This window comes from Antedon bifida, chromosome 9 (genome assembly GCF_963402885.1).
Source record: "Antedon bifida chromosome 9, ecAntBifi1.1, whole genome shotgun sequence".
Classification (NCBI taxonomy): Eukaryota; Metazoa; Echinodermata; class Crinoidea; order Comatulida; family Antedonidae; genus Antedon; species Antedon bifida.
The window spans coordinates 9,328,602-9,351,329 of NC_136234.1; the positions used below are offsets into that span (position 1 = coordinate 9,328,602).

Here is a 22,728-nt window from a genome sequence, read left to right on the forward strand (position 1 = left end):
TGAGTTAGTGTTTACCAACCAACCGACTGACATAATGAGCTGTAAGTCGAGTTTGCACGCGTAAAAAACTTATAACCAGTTAATTTCTTAAAATGTGGTATTTTAGGGGAAAATAAAGATTGCGGGTGCTGTTCACATAGTAAAAATACACTTTGTACTTTAAATATCTATAGTTCAAATAAATATACGTTAAGTGCCTAAAAGCTGCAAATATCACACATTTTAATATAACAAACAATTGGATGTTAACAAATTAATTACAAATTTAGTGATCATCAATAGGATTGTTTTACATTTTATAAAAACTAAAATTAAAACTTATAAATATATATATTTCTAAAAAGTTCTCATAAAAAAATTGTTTATGACCACTAGTTTTTTTATTAGAAATGTGTACTACGAGTATAGGTCAAAGGTCAATAAATGATTTTAGGTCATTTTCTTGTAGACTCTTCCAGAGTTATATTACATGTAGGTCAAATGTCAAATATGCCAAAAATCACACTTCCGGTTATTTTTGGACAAATATTTTCCATTAGGACGAATATGAATATGAAAATAATTTGACACTAAAATGATTTCATTAATTTAAGCATTGCAAAGATAGGTCAAAGGTCAATTAACAATTTTATAAACTTGACAACATGGGTTTATAACATGCTTCAAATATTTATAAAATGCAATGCTTGCGCTTTCCCTATGATTTGCAAACGAAAACAAGGATAGAGGTTCAACTGTATAAGTATTTCAATTTCAATGGCTACCATTTTTATTTTTGGTATCTTGGAACTCACATTAGATAATATGTCCTGATCTCAGAAATTCCTGATTCATTACATTATTTGTCTATTGTAACTTTTACAGCCAGATATATATGATAATCCAATTTATTATTGATTTTGGCCGCCATCTTGGAAAATCGGAAGCTGATTGGCTTGCTCCCAACTGTGTTGCAGAAGTTAGTTTCAAAAGATGTTTAAACTAAATAATGTATTAGTTATTAATTAGGATGGTATTTATTTGAATAAACGCCCAACACCTCCCCAATAAAACATCAGTTAGAAAATTTTTTTTTTTTAAATCCCAACCATTGCCCATCCACATTTATACACACAATATTGTATTATATTTATAACACAATTATAAAATAAACTAAAATAAATATAAATCGTTAAATCTGAATCAGACAAGAATTTATTTAGACTAGATGGTACGCTCGCTTGTCTTCAAAATCGGCCTGTCTTTAACATTATGATGCTGTACTTGAGCTGTTCAACCAGGTTTCAGCTATTAAAAACAAATATCGTAGAAGGATGCGAAGCATCCTCGTATTATTTTGTAACATTAGGGTTGAGGGATGGGGAAGAGGATGGGTACAAAGAGGAACAATTTTTAAATATATTCTTTATCCATGTTTTATAGGCCTAAAAAAACATTTGCGATTTAATACTTTGTTAAAACTGTCATTGTCATAGTCGATTGAAATAGTAAAGTAGTGTAACGATACACCACTACAACGTTTATATTTTTTGTAATTATTAATTAATACAAACGTTGAGAAGCAACTGTCAGTAATAAAGTTTATTTGTATATTGTGCGTTTATATATTTAACAGTACCCACACTCACAGTAAGAAATTTGCGATTTAAATGGCGACCAAAAATGTTTAATACATATTTACAGTATTGTCCAAGTATTGCAATAAAGGTATTAGGTTTATTCCCCAAGGGCCCATAAATTTACCTACAGAGGTACTTTTGTTAAACCAAATAATTATATTGGAATGTTCCATTTCATCGCAAATCAATACATTTGTATAAAAATCTATCGAAATAGTATTTAAAAAATTTTTTTTCAACATTTTGATGCTGTACTCGAGTTATTCAACCGGTTTTCAGCTATTAAAACAATTATTGTAGAAGGAGATAGGTAAATGCGAAGCATCCTCATATTATTGTGTGTGGATATTTTTCAAGATGGACATCCATTAGACAGTGTATACCACGATCGAAAAACACCTCCCTTCGGGGCAAATCGTTAAATAATATATAATTATCGCTTTAATTGTCAATAACTAATTATCTAACTCAATTTCATTAGTTCATCAGGTGGTTAAAATCAGTACCGAAAGTATGAACCAACTTTATATACCATCGAGTAAACATTCTAGAAGTAACGCAGGATTTACCAAATTTTGCCCTTACATTAATTTATATTTAGATGTCATATAAAACAAATAATGAATGTTTTTATATTTTATATTCGTGGAACGGTACAAATAATTTAATTCGGTGAAATATTCACATTATCACTCGGTTGTCTCATAAAAATAGAATTTCATCTTTAATCTCATGAAATTATTTGTACCATTCCATTCATAAACATTAATTATTTGTATATTATAATGACATAATTTTCTGAAAAAAAACCTAAAATATGCACACTATACTATTTTTAAACATTAAATATACCTGGAATTTGAATGTGAGACCAACCCAGTGTAGGGTATAGTTCTTGAATGCAATGCAACAAAGGTGTACACTTGTTTGCTTCACCTGATCCATACTGTGCACAAGTTAGGACCATAGAATTTGCTCTATTACTATCATAGGCAGCACTGCGGTCACTACAAAACCAATCTTTCACAGGTGCCATTACCTGAAATGTAAAACAACTCAAGAAATGAACTGAAAACAATATTACGATCCTATGAAGGAATTATGTTTTTCTTCAAATGCATCAGTCCAGCTGAAATGTTGTTAGCACATGTTTACTGTAAATATTTAGTTTAATCTAAAGATATATTTTTATATAATAAGACTTGCACTGATGAAGGGCTAGTGTTGCCCGAAAGCTCTACTAACTTTTCTGGCTGTTTTACTTTATCGTTTTGATTTAGCTTTTCCCTTTTTTTTTTTTGTATCTCCATTGAGATCCAGCCACTGATACCCACAGCATTGTCATTTTTTCAGTAATTTGCCTTTGTATCTATATAATATTTCCTCATCTTTATCGTTTCAAATTAATTAATTAAATTTCAGTATATCACCGGGCGGTTTAGAATTAATGTTCTTTGCCTCTTGTGTTTATATATAATAATATATATATATTTTCTTCAAATTTGTTTTTTAATATGCAATTTTAATGTCACATAATAGTTATTCACTTTGACCAAAAACTGGATGGGAAAAAAAAAAATATTTACCTGAGAAAATGTAATTTAAAACAAAAAATACTTGGCCTACTTAAAGTCTGATTTTATTAATCCTTATTTTTCATGTTTTTGGGGGACAATACATTTTTAAAATTAAAGAAGACAGAATTATTAATAATATGCTTTATTTAAACGAAAACTTGGTTCAACTAGCAGTTGTTTTTCTTCAAGGCCGTGTATAAAAACAAAAAGTTTAAAAAAACTACAATACATTATACTGAAATTCCAGTCATGTTGAGTCGCTATTTCAATTATCGTAAAGTCATCCAACTTTCCGACAATCTTTCGTAGACACAGAGTATAGGCCTCAAAGAAGGTCAAAGCTTATCTATTTCGTGTAGACAGGACCGTGTATTGACAAATAATTGTTTAAAAGATGTTATTTTAAAGTATTTTAGGAGAAAATGCAAAGTATAGTAGGCCTACTGTACAAACAAAAACCACAATAGCAATACATTTCTCTAGTTGTAACTTTTGTTTTCTAACCCATGAGTTGATGGAAAATTCAATTGTTAGAATATCTGCTACGTCAATATTGTAACAACTCAGTGAAAATAATTTGATATCAATTTAATTATAAGACGGTTTGGAAGAGCTGCTGGTTGTGATTTTTTCAATTTCTATATTGCACGCATATTGTTGATTTTCTTCCAAGATCAAACTTTTAAATTAAATCTTAAATTTAAAAATAAATATATAACATTAGATTAACTAAATAAAATACAACTAAGATTATTATTAACATTAATATTGTTTTTTTATTATTAATTTTTTTTTATTCAATCTTAAATACGTAAGTAAATATATTTATGAACTAAACTGTTTCCTATTTATACTGTGATATGATTTGTTATAAACTCTAAGTTTTAAGAATATAGTTGCTTGTGTTATTTTGATACATTCAAATGTGTAATGTTTTGAAATTCTAAAATCAATTAACCATATCCTTATGATAAAAAATGTCAAATTAATTATTCATTTCTTAAATTATATACAGTACCTTATGGAAAACACACTGAAGAAAACAAGCTGGAGCAAATGTAGGTTCGCAGCAATAGATAATTGAAATTCGCTTGTTGGAACCAGGACTGGCAAAGTTGGAAAAGGATGTGATCATAGGATAAGTGCATTCTCCAATTGTTTGCTATATTTTAATAAAAGAAATGGAAAATTAGAAGAATTAAAGGGAGGTTAACAAGAATTAAATATCCAGTCACAAAAACTACTGGTGATATTATAAAACACACCATATTTGCTATCAATTTAACTTAATTAATCCTCTTATTTGAAACATTGTATTTGAAAGTTTCTTTCTGCATATCATCTTTAAAATTTCATAAAGAAATGGCGTAATTGATTTAATTAAAAAAAAAAACACCCCTCTCATTTGAAATAAAAAATGTGGAACTATCCTATGTCTATTTCCACATCACATGCGATTCTTTTGGTTTAAAAAAAAACTAAATGAATCAAACAAAATTATGGACCAATGAACATAGAGTTTGAAGGTTTTATAACAGCATGTGATGGGGAATTTCAATAAAATTCACCAATGTAGACCTGTGGCTAGTGTGGGACACATCATTTTATCTCCATCAGTACAATCCTTTGATGTCATCCTTCCAATTTCTAGGAATGCTTTGCAGGTGCACGGTTCCCAAGATAAAAATGAATGAATAAAAAATGAAAATGAGAGCATCCAGAACATTAATTTTGCAGATTTCCCAAGTTTTTTTCCTCAGCATAAAACCACTCATTATATGAGAATCACTCATGTATGTAAATGCGTAAAGGAATATTATGTTTTAACTTTACTTCTATTTTTTATTTTTTATTCTCAGGTTTTACGATATGCCATTGATAAAGTACCTTTCTTGGACAACCTGGTGATGACCTTTTTGCTTGATGGGTGATTCTTGTTGGTGATCTGTGTGCCTTGCCAAGTCTTAACTTCAGGTGCCATGCACTTTCTGGCATATAGTGATAAACATGATTTGTGTGAACATATATAGTTGAAACATTACTGGTAAAAATCAGATCTTGAAAAACAATGCTAAAAGCTCGATTTGGAGAACTAGTTGTCCATGAGGGCCACAATAGTAAACTGTTGATTGGAATGGTTTTTGTGCTACATACAGAGAAATAAAAGACAAGAAATGAAACATGATTACTAAAGTAAACATTACCGATATTTAAAAAATAGACTTGAATTGATTGAATTAAGATTTCTCCATTACTGTCCGAGTGAAGACAAAAAGAAACATTATGGATAAATTAATCCTCCTTGAATGGTCATTAAGTTGCTACTTGTTTCATTAAAATCGGACTAGTAGTTTTGAAAATATTCACGTTTTAAAATTGACGTTCTCGCGAGATTTTGCTATTTTTAACGATTTTCGGCCATTTTAAATTGGAGGATAAATTTTTGGATGATTTGACATGGAATGACCCTAAGAGGATTCACAGGCTCTTGTCATAGGGATTTAGTTTTTTTGTGTTCCCTGCCACTTACATTGTAGTTGTTGTTGATTGGCAATAAAGAATAAGAATAAATGTTAGATAGTAGATTCTAACCTCATCATGCGTTGGAAAGTGAGATTTTATTATTTATATTATTTATATACATTTTAAATGTTTCCCTTTAAAATGGTTTTTATCTATTTTTTTCGTTCATTTGATGAGTCTAATTTGCAAATAGAATATTGCACTGATATATTTTATTCAATTAAACCTGTTTTTGTTTCGATTTTTTGCAGGATAATTGGTATTTATATTCTGGTACTTGCTAAGGAAAGCCCAGATAAGCTAAGTTACCTTATATTCAAATGGGGACGATAGAAAGGCTGTATGTACAGTAGGTAGTCTGTAATAGCTCATTTTATATTCCTTACAATGTGCTAGATCATTATATCTGCAATAGGTAGGTAAATTTAGTGTTGGGTAAGGGGGTGTATATCTCGGTGGTGTCGGAAGGACCTTATTCCTTTTTTTATTTTGGGGTCTGCCAGGACCAAGGCAGTGTATATATGGTCTGTAATATGCCATTTGGTATTCCTTACAATGTTCTAGATCATATAACATTCGTTGCTGGTGGTATAGGCATTATATTTAGGGGGTCTGTCAGGAACAAGGCAGTGTATATGTGGTATTTTTTTCATCCGTCAACGGTTATTTTTATTTCAATATGACATGAATACAGAAAATGTTTACATAATAGACAACAAAGCAAGTAGAATCATATTGAGGTATTCCTTACAATGTTATAGGTTATAGATAACATTTCCGAACTGTATAAACGTCTGCCAAATGTGTTTGACTCCATAAAAGAAAAAGGCAAATGCGACGTCAAATGTAGGTCTACTTACTTTTGTTTTAGTGATTGATGTGAATGCCATACCGATTGATGATGTATCCTGTAGGCAGCTTTCATTAATAAAAGTAAGGAAATCCATCTGCATAACAAACCAATTACCATTAAGTTGTGTAATTCACCTGCTGATAGGTTTATAAATCGTGTAAATGAAAAACAACCACTTCTGCATGATTCAACAGAACCAGGAAAGAGTGAATGATGAATATAATCCACGGAGAAAATGTACAGCTTCTTCAATAAAGTACTATAAAGAAGTATAAAAACATTTAACTGTAAATAGATTGTATTACAATATACAAGGTCAGAATTTGATTAATTATTATGGTGTACAGTACCAATCTGTCATTCTTTTAATTATTAATTTGGTATATATAAAACGATACAAAATGCAGCAAAATCTGAAAGCATTGTATACAAAAATATAAAAAAAAAAATCATCGAACATCAAAACACATTAATACAATGAGCAATAAAATAGGTAACATTAAACACAAAATACTAACTTGCATATAAAAAATGTCCATTAAAATACTAACAAGAAATATTTCTTACAAAAAACGCTACTCGACTGTTTGTTAATCATGGTTCTTTCTTCAATAAATGATGTTTTTTTTAATTGATATTCTATTTAAAGATGTATTGTCCCCAAAAAATATGAAAAATGAAGATTAATAAAATCAAACTTTAAATAGGCCATTTTGCAGTTTTAATAAAGTTATTCACTTCTGTAACAAAAAAACCCTCAAAAAACAATTATTTCACTTTAAAATAAAACAAACTAAACGGTTAATTTTAACCAAGAGCCCGTAACATATGATTTCACCCCATGCGACCCAGAAGGTTTGACCCCTTAATGTTGTTAATACTATCAAAAACATTAAAAAAAAGTTTATCAGCCTGATCCCGGGGGTTGGGTCTAGTCTTCAGATTCCCTCTAAACCTCCCAAAAACAGTTTATTTCATCCCATCTCACCCATGGACCAACATTTGTACAAACATAGAAGTGTGTGAGGACATAACAAAAAAACAAAAACTGACAAAACATCAGGTCGGAAAGAGGTCATGTCAGCCCCCCCTCCCAACACGTTAATTTCACCCCATCTCACCCATGAACTAAATTTTGTCAAAACATAGTGGTATGTAAGTAAATAAGAAAAAAATATAAAAAATGACAAAATATGAGGTCGGAAAGGTCAGACCCCTTAAAGTGACTGCTTAATTTCAACACTGGTCATCCATACTAAATTTGTAAAAACATAGTACTGTAGTATATTACGTATCACATACCAAAACATATACGTGTACATATCCGATGATTTGTCATGGTCTAAACAAGTACATGAGGTTGTAAATAAGTGTAATAGAACACTGGGTTTTGTTAGAGCAATTGCTGGTGGTTGTTCTACACCCATTCTTTTAAAATTATACCAGTGTCTAGTTCTCCCTCATATACAGTACTGTTGCGAGGTGTGGTATCCTTATCGCATATGTCAAAATCAAATGATTGAGCAAATCCAGAGACGGGCCACCCGGTTGATTTTACATCAACGTCGTCAGGAGGGGAGACTAGACACTCTTGATATCCCATCCACAATCGCTATTAGAGATTGTTATACTGTTCTATTTGTTTGCAATGTTTTACTTTATCATCAAAGATCTATTATTTATAATTTACTCATAGTTAATAATCGTCATGATACTCTCACTTTCACGCATCTTCGCTCCAGTAATGATATGTCAAAATTTTGCATCACGACCAGATTCACTAGAACTTGGAATTCCATACCCAATGAGATTCGCGATATTTTTGTTAATGGTTCATTTATTAATTTTAAATTATCTCTAAAGCTATATTTTAAATGTCGGAGAGAAACTTTTTAACTTTTTAAATCCTTTTTTTTTATCTTGTGAAATGTCTATGTTATTTTAGTATATATTCTTGTTATTTGTAATTTTTGTGTTGGAGAGACACACCTTACCGGTGACAGCGTTTTGTTTAATGCTTTTGTCTCTCCTCGGCTTCGTGTCTTGTACTTCATTTCTATGTTTTTGTAATTATTATTTTATGTTTATTGCCGAAATGAATAAAATAAAAAAATAAAATAAAAAGTCAGACACTGACAAAATACCAGATTGTAAAGGTCATGTCAGAGGCTCTTACAATTCCACTCCTTTCTACCCAGGCACACCTCCCTCACCACCACGTGGTGTAAACTGCCCTCCTCGCCCACCCATAAATAAGTTGTATTCTGTAGTACAGAGTACGATATTATAATTACATTCGATGCATTTTTTTTCTGGTTCCATGATCCAGAGTTAAAATATGACTGGTTACTGCGCATGCGCTGGTTCGGGATCTCAGTTTACACCTCACTCACTATATTCATAAAATAGTGATCAAACTCAACTTACAGGTAAGTCTTGTTTAATCTTTCTATTAATCATGGTCTTTTTTGATAGTGATGATACCCTGGCCACTAGCCTGGTCAACAAATTATGTTATGTGTTTTAATTGGTTGATGACATCATCGTTCGAATGCCGTTAAATGAGAAGGTCAACTGTACTACATATTATGATGTATTATATAACACCCAAATAGATTCCTGTCATTTGATTAGATGAATATCGGGTCAAATGCCCTATGAATCGCTCCACATAGTGCAGTGAATTCCAATTTTTACCGGTTGAAGCCCGGACATATAGTAGATCTATGAGTAGATTTAGTTTTACGAATATCAAGCATTTCAATAATGGTAACCGACCGAAAACGTCCAGGCCAGAATGTCCTTCTAAAACCTTTTTACCCGAGTCATTATCATTCCGAGAACCATCGTCTACACTTCCTAGAGGGGGAGCGAGCAAAGTGAGCTCACCCTCTAGTATAAAACAAATAATCAATGTTTATATATTCGTGCTATGGTACAAATAATAGTTTGTTACCTTGAAACTGACCTTTTTTTGTCTGAGTTTATCTGATGTGCATCCCGGTAAATCAGCTTAGGAATACAATATGCTTGTAGATGCATGTACAATGGTGATCTTGTTTCTCTTCTTTCAAATAGTTCTGGGTGATTGCAAACCTTACAATATAAAATGTTTTATAAAATGTTACATAGAAAAATGGAAAGCTAGAACCAATTCAAAATACATTTGAACCAATTGGTTGTGACTGTTTAAACTAATATTTTTAGCATTATAACCTGAATTTCATATATTTTGAATGATACGATACCTTTCTAAATTGCATAACAAGATTCATGAGGCTGTTAGTAGTTGTCTGAATACTTGAAGAGGATGTCGAACTACTGGTAGACTGTAAGAGGTCTTCAATGGATATCTTTTGTTTCACAGCTTGATAAAGCAGCTTCTGTCTTCGAGACATGTTACAATAAACCAAAATCTCAATCTATTCAATAAAAGTAGTAATTAAAAATACATCTTTAAATAGATAATTACACCCATTTTTTAATAATATATTTAATAACATCTATCTATATATATATATATAAAAGGCAAACACAACAAGTTTGTCCTCTATGCATGCCGCGGTACAACATCCTATCGGTGTGAATTTTGCACTCAACATCAATCTTGCAACGGAGATGGTCATGGTCTATATAAAAAGTTCTTCTAACCTGCCAAATAATTACCAGTTTATTCTTGGTACAGAATCTTAATTACAATTACGGCTATACCTTTTGACGCTTATCATAATTTGTTTACTCTGGATTTCCTAATTTGTAATCAAAAAGTATGTTGCACTGCAAGTAAACTTTTGTAATGAAAGTCCTACAGTTAAATAAGTGTTAATGTATATAAGCCCATAGAGTAATTTTTATAGTTCTTCCATAAGCTTTTGTCTAATCCAGTCTTGTTTGATAGCTTTAGGTGAATCTAATTGCATATTATTTAAAAATATCAATGTGTGTCCGACCATACAAATGATGTTTAGTTTTCATGGCCAATATTTGTACCAGGAATTCTTGGAGAGCAATTTGTTGAGAAACAATGTCCCTCTTTAACACCATAATATTAAAAGCATTATAAACATTTTATTTGCTGATGATACTGATACTAACATATCTGCATCTCACAAAAACTTGGATACGCTCATTGAGCTGGTTATTGCTGAATTACGTTATCGATTGGTTCATAAGTAATAAACTATCAATCAATGTTAATAAAACCAATTACATAATTTTCCATAATCATAGAAATCTAAGTAACTTAGAGAATGTAAATATTTATGACAACAATAAAATGATAGTGAAATTGAGTTTACTGTAAAGCCCAACATTTTTGAGCACCCTTTATTTTCGCAAATTTCGTGATGGAACAACCGTCGCGAAAATAATGGGCGCGCGAAAATCGCGAAATTCCCAACAATGTTTTTTACAGTCGATAGCCTAGGCTTAGGCCTAGTTAGCAAGGCAGGCATATTATATTACTGTCTAGGCCTAGTAGAGTAGGCCTAGCTAGGTAGGCTTAATATGGAAAAAATAAATATAAAATAGATATGATGTGTATTCTTTGAAAGATTTACGATCCCTGATTATTTATATTGTTTGTTCAGATGTAATTAAAACATTAAAATAAATTGCAACCGACCGAAAATGCTACTCAGCCTGCGCCTCGCTCAAAACAATGATGAAATTCCTCCTTAGCGATCGAGAAGCGTGGCGCCATGTGGGGAGGATTGATCGCTGAAATAATGTTCGAATTGGAATAAAAAAGCTTAAAGATGTATTGTCCCTTGAAACACAAAAAATGAAGGTCAAAATATTCTATATTTAAATTGGTCATATCAAAGTAATATTAAAGTTATTCACTTTAAGTCAAAAATTCGAGCCAAAATCAACAAGTTTACGTAATTAACAGGTAAATAAATTTGATTACATTTCGTCTGGAAAATCGTCGCGAGCGAAAGTAAACAAAGATTTCAAACCACCATTATGCATGATGCTAATTAGGATTGTTTACAACTCGTCACGGTTCAGAAGGTGTTTGTTCTCACACAGATCGCGAGGAAGTTTTATGATAATATGCATACAGAGTAGCCAAACAAGCGGGTTGTATTATGAGATATGTTTTGATCGAAAACTTATTTTTAACAAAAAAACTTCTGTATTTCAGTTAGATTTTTTTTTCGCCTAATTTTTGGTGAAAGTTAATAACTATTATGATACTTCAAAATGACCAACTTTTTTTCAAAATCTTTTTTTTTTTTTTTTTTTTTGAATTAGTCAAAGGGACAATACATCTTTAAGACATTTCTTAGGTAAATTTTTATTAAAGAAAATCAGACTTTGAATAGATTATTTTGTAGCTTGAATAAAGTTAATCATTTCTGTAGAAAAAAAACTAAAAAAAATTAATGTTTTCACTTATAAAATTACAAAATAAATGGTTAAATTCAATCAAAAAACCCAATGCCAATTTGACTATTTTTTTAGGTGAATTTTTTTTTTTCCGATCCAATTTTTGGTCAAAGTGGATAACTATTTGATGACATTAAAATTGCAAAATAAGAATTAATTTTTCAGGGGGACAATACATCTTTAAATGTATAGCACACTTGTAATGTGTCCATAAAGTAATTCTACGTCGTGCGTAGTTTGTGGTAGCAAACGGCAAAAATATCATTGCCATGTTCGAGCTCTCCAGAGATCCATCCGGCCAGCATCGTTGTTGTTGTAGAAAAAAACAATAATTTGGAGTACATTAATTTTATGGGGGTGTTCACTATTAAACACGTGCCTCGCCCACTGTTTAGCCAAAACGTTTATTTACATCCCTAAATTTACAATTGCGTATTCTGTAAGTTTAGTGACGCTATTCAATTGTTGTTTGACATTCATCGCGGAAGTGAAATACATTCGCCAATTTGGTTCAACAAATTACACAAGAAACTCAAATAGCAAAAATAAAAGGTCGCGAAATAGTTGAAAATGTAAAATCGCGAAAATTTAGGGCTGCGAAAATGTTGGGATTAACAGTATATCAATCAATTTATCATATTTAAGCACATTAATGTTACAACGAAGAAAATGTCTCGATATGTTGGCATACTATTTAAAGTTTTCTCCCAACCTATGATCTTTTAACGATATACAAATCACTCATTCAAACATTACTGAGTTACTGCAACATAATATTAATAGTGTAGTATTTTTCTTGGCTATCCTTGTGATCAAGGTCTGTTCCTTTCCCAATTGGTGATTTTTTTTATTTATGTACAGTATTTTAATTGTCCTTTATTGCTTAATAAAGAAAGGTTTTAAAGAATTATTAAGTGTTTACTTGGGCTATATTCGATTATAAAAATAGATTTAAAAATAATCCTGTCCTATACTTAATGAAATTATTAGAAAATAGTAGTAAGTAAACAAGTAAATATTTGGGTTCACCAATTGGAACCTATTTTTTTATTGACATATATATTTATATACATTTTACCTTTGATATATTTTAATTGTGTAATTTTTTGGTTATCCGCACTTGGTCGGATAACCCCTTGTTATTGTCAGGATCTTTTTTTTTTTTTTCTTTTTTTTTTTTCTATATTCTTCTTTCTTTCCACGAATTTTGTTGCACGCATATCTCTAATTCTGGCTAACATTAGATTGTATAACTTTGTCATAAGATTGACCTGTAGCTGTAAATGTGCAAGAAACTCTGTTTTATGAATTTCGAGTCACGCAGCGCAAGTTACGCGCGATTTTATGAATTTCAATGATTAATCATAGATAAATAACCAAAAGTCATTTTGTATTTAAATTTAAGTCATACCATGCGCAAACATTCTATGGATTAAAAATGGCATGTTTTACAGAAAGTTACGCGCGTAAAATTTCAAAGTGCGCAAAATCAATTTCTAATCAACTTTCTTCACGTTTCATGTCATTTTGAGCATTAAAAAAATTCCCATGCGTGTGCAATTTTTTACGCGCGTGTGCGCACGTAGCGCAAAATCATTTTTTTTTGGCTTGATTTTTGTTTTTTCAACCTTTTCTAGTAATTTTATCAACTTTCAAACAATTTCGACTTAAAATCACGTCATACGAGCACGTAAAATTGAACAATTTGAGCGTGTTTTTGATGAAAAAGTTAAAAAATTCGTCAAATTATGCCCTTTTTTAAAAAGTCATAGATTTCAAACTACGTGGTGAAATTTTTTAAATTACAGATTCTGGAAGTAAATGAGTTCCCGCAATTGTTTATAGTGTCTAGGTCAATCAATTATCTTTCGCATGATTTACCATTTTTAAAATTGTGATGACGTCATCATGTTCAAAAGCGTCAATAACTTTGGTCACTTATTTTCTCCTAATTTGCACTGTATGTAGTACGTATACAGTATATAGTGTATACTGTATATACTTAGAAGTGACACAAAATAGAGAGCACACTAACATTTTTTCAATAATGCGCGCAATATTCTAACGTATGACGTGCGCGTGGCGTTTGCGCTGCGGATAACCTAACTCGTCCGTAGTGACGAGTTCAAATCTAGTTATTCCTTTTTTGTGTAAAGAATATGTCAATTCAGCACTTGTGCTGCTTTTGTATTTTTATGTCATTTAAAAAAAAATAAAGATACCGAGAACTTGATATGCGCTTTTCATCACTCTTTACCAAAAATTGTTTTTACCATAGACATAATACTAGTACTAGAAAACATAAGCATACTTTTACATGTTTCTCAGTGTCATGTGTAGGACCAAAAGTATGGAATGAACTGAACCAAGAATTACAAAATGTAGAGTCAGTATATTCCTTTAAATTTTTATATAAAATATAACATCATTTTACATTTAATTTTAAAGTAAGCAGTTCACTTATTCATTTTAGGTTAGGTGTAGCTAAGTTTATTAATTATTTTATTTTTATCAGTATGATACTTCTGTATTTCTATTTTCTCTTTTTGGGTACAATTTCATCAAGCTCATTCACATTCATTTAGACTGGACAAAAAGTAGTGAGCCCTCTTGGGGTCATTTGTGGTTTTCTATGATTTACCAAAGTGCGACAAAATCACCCGGTTGCGATGTGAATTCAGTTGTAGTTTCTTATGAATAATTCATGAGAATTATTGAAGGAATTCAATTCAAGGGTTGAAGAACCATGTGACATGGTTTTTGAAACATGGTCATGTCAGGTAGTCATTGAATTTGCTCTTCTTTTTGTTAGATTTTATACGGTTTTTATCAATAATAAAATAAAATATTCTTCTAAAGGACCACCACCTCTCTACTACTGTAAAGCCCAAAATGTTCGCGCACCTTTGTTTTCGCAACTGTCGCGATTGAACAACGATCGCAAAAATAAAGGGGGCGCAAAAATCGCGAAATTCCCAGCAATGTTGTTTACAGTCAGGCCTAGCCTAGGCTTAGTTAGCCAGGCCTAGCCTAAATATGGAAAAATGAAAATAAAATAGTTACGATAAACTTCTAATTGTGTATTCTTTGAAACATTTACGAACCCTGATTATTATTTATATTGTTTGTTTAGGTGTAATTAAAACATAAAATAAAAATAAATTGCAACCGACCGAAAATGCTAGCTAGGCCCTACTCAGCCTGCGCTGCCTCGCTCAAAACAATGATGAAATTTCTCCTCACAGTGATCGACACACGTGGCCCATGTTCGAATTGGAATAAAAGGTAATTTTTTATGAAATGTATAGTGTACTTGCTTGACGAATCCTTTGTACATTAAATCAAAACATTTTGTGCTTTACAGTATAGCATTTTCAGAAAACAGATTTTTACACCTCTTGTAATGCTGTACGTAACATTTCTGGCTGTTTTACTTTATCATTTGATTTAGCTTTTCGCTTTTTTTTGTATCTCCAGCTGAGATCCAGCCACTGATACCCACAGCATTGTCATTTTTTCAGTAATTTGCCTTTGGATTTATATATATATATGTCTGCAGATTGGATATATATATATATATATATATATAGATATAACTGTCGGACAATTTAATTCGTGTTGGTTTAATTTAACGTAGAATTATAACAGGTTTAAGAGTCAATTTAACAACTTTGAAGGTGATTTAAATTTGTGGAGGGTTTATAACAGAAGTATACAATGTAACTACGTTGATAGATATGTACCGAAGAAATTTAATAAGCTTTTCGTACAGTGGTCGAAACAGTAGTCGAGCAGGATTCGTCAAGCGTATTGTGTGCTGAAGCAGTAAGTAAGTAAAGAAATCAGAACTGATACTGCTGTATATGGCTTAGCTTATTAAAATTAGCCTAGTTTTGTCATTAATAAAAGGTAGAGTATGAGGCGTTTTACAAACATCGCTAGTGGGTACAACATTGTGAAATAAATATTTTGCCTTACTATACTAATTTAAGGTTCCTTTGGACTGGATATACATGCAATTCTATTGAGCAATCATTACAATATGGAAAAAATCTCAGAGGGGGCATTTATTAGAAACAATACTGTTTATGTTTATACGACGTATACACACTTTGTTTCATTTTCATATGTGTACAGTCAGTGTATTGGATCGGATGATGCTCCTCCTAAAGATGATGACATCCTTTTTCCACAACTTTTTTCGTGTCGATCTCAGATGTATCATGCTAGATAAAAAATTATACTTGCCATGCCTGCAACTCGTGCCGACGTGGATTTACCGGACGAATGGTCACTCACTAAGGATGATGAACAGTTCCTGCTTCACCAAGATAACGACATGCTTATGTTTGCAACTGACGGAAACCTCCATAAATTAGCGGAAGCCGATACTTTGTTCATGGATGGGACATTCAAGGTTTCTCCTCGGATATACACTAACTCTATATCCTTCATGCTGTCATTCATTGATTCTTCTTACCTCTTTTATTCACTTTGCTGCCTGACAAATCTGCCAACACCTATTACAACCTGTTTGAACATTCATATCGTCAACTATAATTCAGCCCGAACAAGATAATGACCGACTTTGATATCAACAATTGCGCTAATAATTCCCAGGACAACTACGAAAGGCTGCAACTTTCACTTCACTCTATTCAGGCTATTTATTGAAAGGTACAGAACTTGGGTTTATCAATACAGTAGCATACCACAAAAACCAAGAAGTTAAGTGAATAATCCAGTCTCTGATGGCTTTGTCTCTCATTCCACTTTGTTTGCAACCTCTTTACGTACACAGTCAACCAAATGCCCACTGCAAATCATCCCGGTGTTCCCGATCTTCTACAGTATTTCAGTGATACCTGGTTCAATGGTTTTTTTCCCATCGCTATGTGGAATGTACACAGAGAAGACAGCCGAACAAACAACATTCTGGAAGGTTGGCATAACGCTATAGGAAAATGCCACCCAAATGTCTGCGAGTTCATCATGGAAATGAATGAAGAACAAGCTGCCACACAATGAACCACTCGTGCTGACGTGTTAGGTCAACAGCCACCACCAATGAAGAGGAAGTACAGAGAAAGAAGAACAGCTATTCAGAGGTTGCAGACGGAATTATGTGAAGGTCAACGCCTGATCAACAAGTACTTGACTGCGATTCGACGACATGTAGGCCATAATCGTATTTAAGATGTATAATTTAAGTTATCGTATTTAAGATGTTTAATTTAGTATTTAATTGTTTTGAATATTTTCCTAATGTAATATAGTATTTAAGATATTTAATTTAGTATTTTGTTTAGATATTTACAACGATTCTTACGAAATTTGTACAAAACAGGAGAGTTAGATGAAGCGACATATAAAGATATCTAAAAAAGGAACGCATTCCATTATATGGTTTACCAAAACTACACAAGGACTTTGACAGTGATGGATCACCAAAAACAAGACCAATCATCTCTTCAATAGGAACATATAACTATAACTTAACAAAGCATTTTAAGCAAATTAATTCAACCATGCATACCAACCATATATTGTGCCACAGACTCGTTTACATTTGTCAACAAATAAAACATCTTAAACAACAAAACAAGTTTATGGTCTTGTTTGACGTACAAAATCTATTTACAAATATACCATTAGACGAGTCGACTGATCTGGCAGTTAACTACATATCAAGAAATGAGGAATGTAAAATAACACCAAAATATCTTTAGAAATTATTGATGCTTACAACTTCGGGAACTCATTTCGTTTACAATAATGCATATTATCAATAAATCGACGAAGTATGGGTTCGCCACGAGCACCCATGTTAGCTTATTTATTGATGGATCACAATGAGGGAAAATGGCTAAGTGAAAAATATTGCCCAAGATTTGATTTCTAAACACGAAATGTAGACGACATGTTCTGCCTGTTTAACAACGAAGAAGAATTAAACAAATTTCATCGATTCTTTAACTCAAGACACAACAATATAAACTTTACGATTGAAAAAAAAAAGGCTAATAAAATAAGTTTTCTGGACATATTTATCAAAAGGCTCCCTAAGAGTAAAAGTGTAATATCAGTATTTAGGAAGAAAACACTGGTCTCATTTATAGGATATTTTAGTTTCTGTCCCATGTTGTATAAAACAAGATTAATCAATACCCTGTTAGATAGATAGACTGCACAAAATTAACTTGGATAGGTTTACATAAAGACATAAATAATTTGAAAGACATTTTGCTTAAACATTTCTACCTGATGAAATTGAAAAAACAATTAAAACATTGTTCAATAAAAAGTTTACACAAGAAAAAAAAATAATGATGAAAAATATTATTTTAAGCTACCTTTTCTTGAAAATACTTCAGTGGCCACTAGTAATAAAATAACCAAATTATGTAACTATTGCAAAAATCTAAATATAAACATAGTATTTAATAAAACTAAAATTGGCAATTTTTTCAGTAATAAAGACCCCATTCCTTTTGATCTTAAATCCAATGTCGTCTATAAATTGAATTGTGGGGGCTGCGATGCCTCTTACATCGGGGAAACTTTCCGACATCTAAAGACAAGGATTCAAGAACATACGGGTATGGATAAAAATTCACATATATACAAATACATTAACAACAATAGGAATTGCCTAGATCAATGCAGCAAAAAAAATGTCAAAATTATCGACAGCCATCAATAGTTACAAATTAAAAATAAAAGAAGCCCTACATATAAAAAGGTATAATCTGTAAACAAACAAATAACTTGTTACAAAATCCATCTGAATATTTAAATACTCACCTGTATAAAGGTATCAATACGATACGATAAAACTTTATTGTCACAACGGCAAAAATATACAGTTATGAGATATGGGTCCTTAGGTACACTCGAGTTAGTATGAATATAACATTAATTACAAGACTAAAATAAATAATGAACAGGGAAATGTAACAGAAACATGAGTAATAAGCGGACTAGCGTTTGAAATCTCTATTATACAACCTGATAGCTGATGGAATATAGGTGTTTCTAAATCTGTTTGTCTTGACTTTGGGGTGGAGTAATCTACCTGATCTGCAGGTAACAAGAACGTCTAAGACCGTATTTCATTGCACTGATGATGTTGTTCAACGTAACAACAAAACATGTATGCACAAATGTTCTGAAGTTCAGCAACATTATTCACGATATCACCTTAAACACTTCGGTGTCAATCAAGGACATATGAAAGTTGGAAAAGCTCTCGAAAAAGCAGCAGCTGATATAAACTACGTTAAAATTGGAAAACGTTCGGTGTATTTCCAAAATGTATAATAGAATTATGTTTTTACTGTATCTGATCTACAAACATGCATCAGGGAGACACGTTGCCACTGATATGATACATACAATTTTTACAGACAATACCAAGGCCTAGTCAAACTATTAAAAAACAAACAATGATGGTAACCTTATCAGACAATTCATTCTCCACATCCTTCTTTACCCTTCTTAACATGAATGGCTTCAAGATCATATGCAGTCTTGACAGTTGATCTAATGATTTAAAAATAATAATATCGTTGACTATAATGTATACGTACGGTAACCAGTAATTTGGAGATATAAAGAGTAAATAATTATCTTCAATAGAATTAATATTTTTAGTGATCTAATTTGAGATCCTGCTTTATTATTTGTAGACAATATCAAAATTATTATCAGACATTCTGAAACTACTAATGTGATTAGAAATTGATTTTGAGCCTTTTACAAAAATGTGCACAAAATATTTTGTGAGCACACATACAAGTTTTGCTTTTAATTGATATCTTACACATAGTTATGAAAATATGATTGAAAAACACCATTTCGCACACAATGAAGTTTAATTAAATTGTCAGGAACTGTTGTTTTTACTCATTTATTTCTTGAATTGGATCAACAAAATTGTGTTTATACGTAAAAATTATTTTATACAAATGTCTATTTCCTATGAATTATATTACCCACATGTTTTAGCCTTGAGAGATAATTCTTCACCACATTTCTTTCTTCATTTGGAATTATTCAAGCATACTGTTTTGTCTTGCATGTTCAATTGCAATAAAATAATTTCTTTGATAATAACATGGAATGCTTTATGTTATTTAACTTTTAAGCTATCAATCAGTGACAAACAACATCCATACCTTCATTAACTCCTGTTTGCTTTTCTGCATGACTTTCAATATCCTTGGAAAACCATTCATTAAATTCATCATGGCTATCAAACAATGTTGGCATTATAAAATGAAGCAATGCCCAAAGCTGGGGGAAAATGAAAGTACAATAAAATTAACTCTCTTGATTCATTTATTTATATATGTGGGAGGCATGACGTGTATATCTATCTATCTATGTCTCAATGCCATACCTTTTCCCAAGTTTGTTTTTTGTTTTGCATGCATCCCTACATATAGATATGTGTGTGTGTGTGTGGTTATTGGCTATGAAATTGTATTGAATTGTACTGGAGTATCAAAATAATTAAAAATATACTGAGAATGTTTTAAACTGTATTTGAAAACTGCCAAAGAGTGGGGAGGGGTTGCGAGTGATGGGACAAACATGACTGGCATTTGTACGGTATGGGGTAGTTGGTAACAAAATGACTACAATTGTACCTACAAATGTGCTGGGAAGTTTTCAAATTACATTAGATTTTTAAACTACATTTTTTAAATGACCCGAGTGCGGAGGAAAGGCGAGTCATCATCTCATCATCATCTTCCTATATACTGTGCAGAACCTCCTTTGAGTATAGTCGCACATGGGTTGGTAACATTTATGTAGCTAGTCTTCCTAATTTTCCTCCTTTCAACTTTTCCCACATGTTTTATATTGTTATTATTACATTACATTTTTTAAAGATAAGTTCAAATTTATTGTCAACATAAGAGATACAATTTTTTAATCTCTCTAATTATGTTGACTCCACGGCCTCTTGGGATGGTTTGTTCGAAAGATGGATGGTGTCTGGAAAAATCATACCCTTGGTACTAGGGTTGCTGGGTAATCGGCCAAAGAGCCATATATACACCTAAATTAAAATTTAATATGCAATTAATTTCATAATAAATCATACATATGATACATACACTTCAAGAACATGAAATGCAAAATAGGTGTTACCGAGCATTCTGACGATCTATATTAATTTAAAAATTTAGCATATTTTCACCATTTTGTTAAATTATATGTGCGTAGCATGTCACTTTTGACGAGCTCGTATGACGCAATTGAAAAGTGAATAGTGAATCAAACATGATGATATTATTAAAGAAAGGTTGTAAAACAGAAATTGGTTATTAGTAATAAGACAAAAGGCAATTTTTAATTTTATTGTAGAATGAATAGTGGGTGGCAGCACAGGAAATTGAGGGAGGTAAATTGTTAAACCTAATAAACAAAATAGTAGAAAACATCATATCCAGCAATGAAGTTGTTTAATTTAAACAAGTGCAAACAAAATTCTCAACTTTCAAGATTTGAGGCCATTTAAAATTTGACCTTTGGCCTCAGATAATGTCATAATCTCGTAAACCGTAAATTCTAGAAACACGAAAATAATGGCAAATGATGCAGAAGTACTACTTTCTATTCATGTTTAATAGAAACTTATGCATTTAACTCAATACTGGCAAAAAGGCAAATGAAGTCGCAGACTTCCCTCACCTCAAACCCCCACTCCACAAAAAAAAAACACCTCTCAATGACCTAATCCCTCCTCTAACGTTGCCAGTACTAAACATTTTTGGGTGCCCACTCTAAAAATAAATTTAGGTACCCTCAGATTTCTGTAGCTACATGCCTGGTACGTGTCCACAGTTTATTCAAAAATTAAACAATTGATTCGAACTTCAATTACTTTGGAAAATTTACTAGTACTTAGTTACTGTGTTTTGGGATTGATGGACCATGGTTTAGACTGAGGTATAAAATAAAACTTTTATTAACTCAGCACTTCTTTAGTCACTAAAAATCTCTGTCCCAGACTATCGTCAGAATCTTTGAAATAAGACTACGGCAAAGAACGTACTGTAAGGATGCGTGTTAAAAAATGGTGTTATTAGGTTATATGCATTCTTGATTCTGTCACAATCTTTATTTATTTCTTTATTTATTTATTTATTCTTTCCTTAGCACTATTTTGTCCGTCAATTATCTTGATATCAGTTTCATCTAGCTAAGTCAATTTTTCAGAGTATATTCTTTATGGCCAGGAATCGATGTGGTTATGTTTTCACGGTGCGCAATCAAAAATTACGCGGTCTACGCGCGATTTAACAAAATCACGTTTGTAATCATATCTTCACAAGCATGAATCACAATTAAACAAAATTTGGTACTCATAAATTTCAGATCATATTTCATCATATGGCAATACAATTATGTGCGTAGCGCATATAACGCATGCGTACGCGTGCTTAAAATGTTTAAAATTGTCAAAATTTATTTTCAATGAAATTAGAATACGTTTCAGGCAATTTTAAGCGTTTAAAAAATTACCATGAGTGCGCAGATTTTTGCACGCGCACTGCGCGTTAAACGTTAATGCGCACTATTTTTGTCCGATTTCTGTTGTACAACCTTTCTTTAATGATATCAACATATTTTATTCACTTTTCAACGCGAAATTGAGTTATACGAGCACGTCAAAAGTGACAGGCTACGCACATGTAAGTTAACAAAAGGGTGAAAATATGCCAAATTTTAAAATTAATATAGATCGTCA

General features: G+C 31.7%; 1 protein-coding gene across 2 annotated transcripts in view; it reads right to left on the reverse strand.

Annotated features, from left to right (window-relative positions):
• The window catches only part of LOC144852481 (chromatin-remodeling ATPase INO80-like), an 85,336-nt gene that overhangs the window by 31,448 nt on the left and 31,160 nt on the right, over window positions 1-22,728 (reverse strand). For both annotated transcript variants that reach the window (XM_078710305.1, XM_078710304.1), the window contains exons 15-22: window positions 20,144-20,261; window positions 19,423-19,508; window positions 9,821-9,994; window positions 9,529-9,668; window positions 6,580-6,831; window positions 5,084-5,342; window positions 4,215-4,358; window positions 2,472-2,658 (exon numbers count right to left, since the gene is read on the reverse strand). In XM_078710305.1, coding sequence (XP_078566431.1) covers window positions 2,472-2,658; window positions 4,215-4,358; window positions 5,084-5,342; window positions 6,580-6,831; window positions 9,529-9,668; window positions 9,821-9,994; window positions 19,423-19,508; window positions 20,144-20,261 — 1,360 coding nt within the window. The remainder of the gene's footprint in view (window positions 1-2,471; window positions 2,659-4,214; window positions 4,359-5,083; window positions 5,343-6,579; window positions 6,832-9,528; window positions 9,669-9,820; window positions 9,995-19,422; window positions 19,509-20,143; window positions 20,262-22,728) is intronic.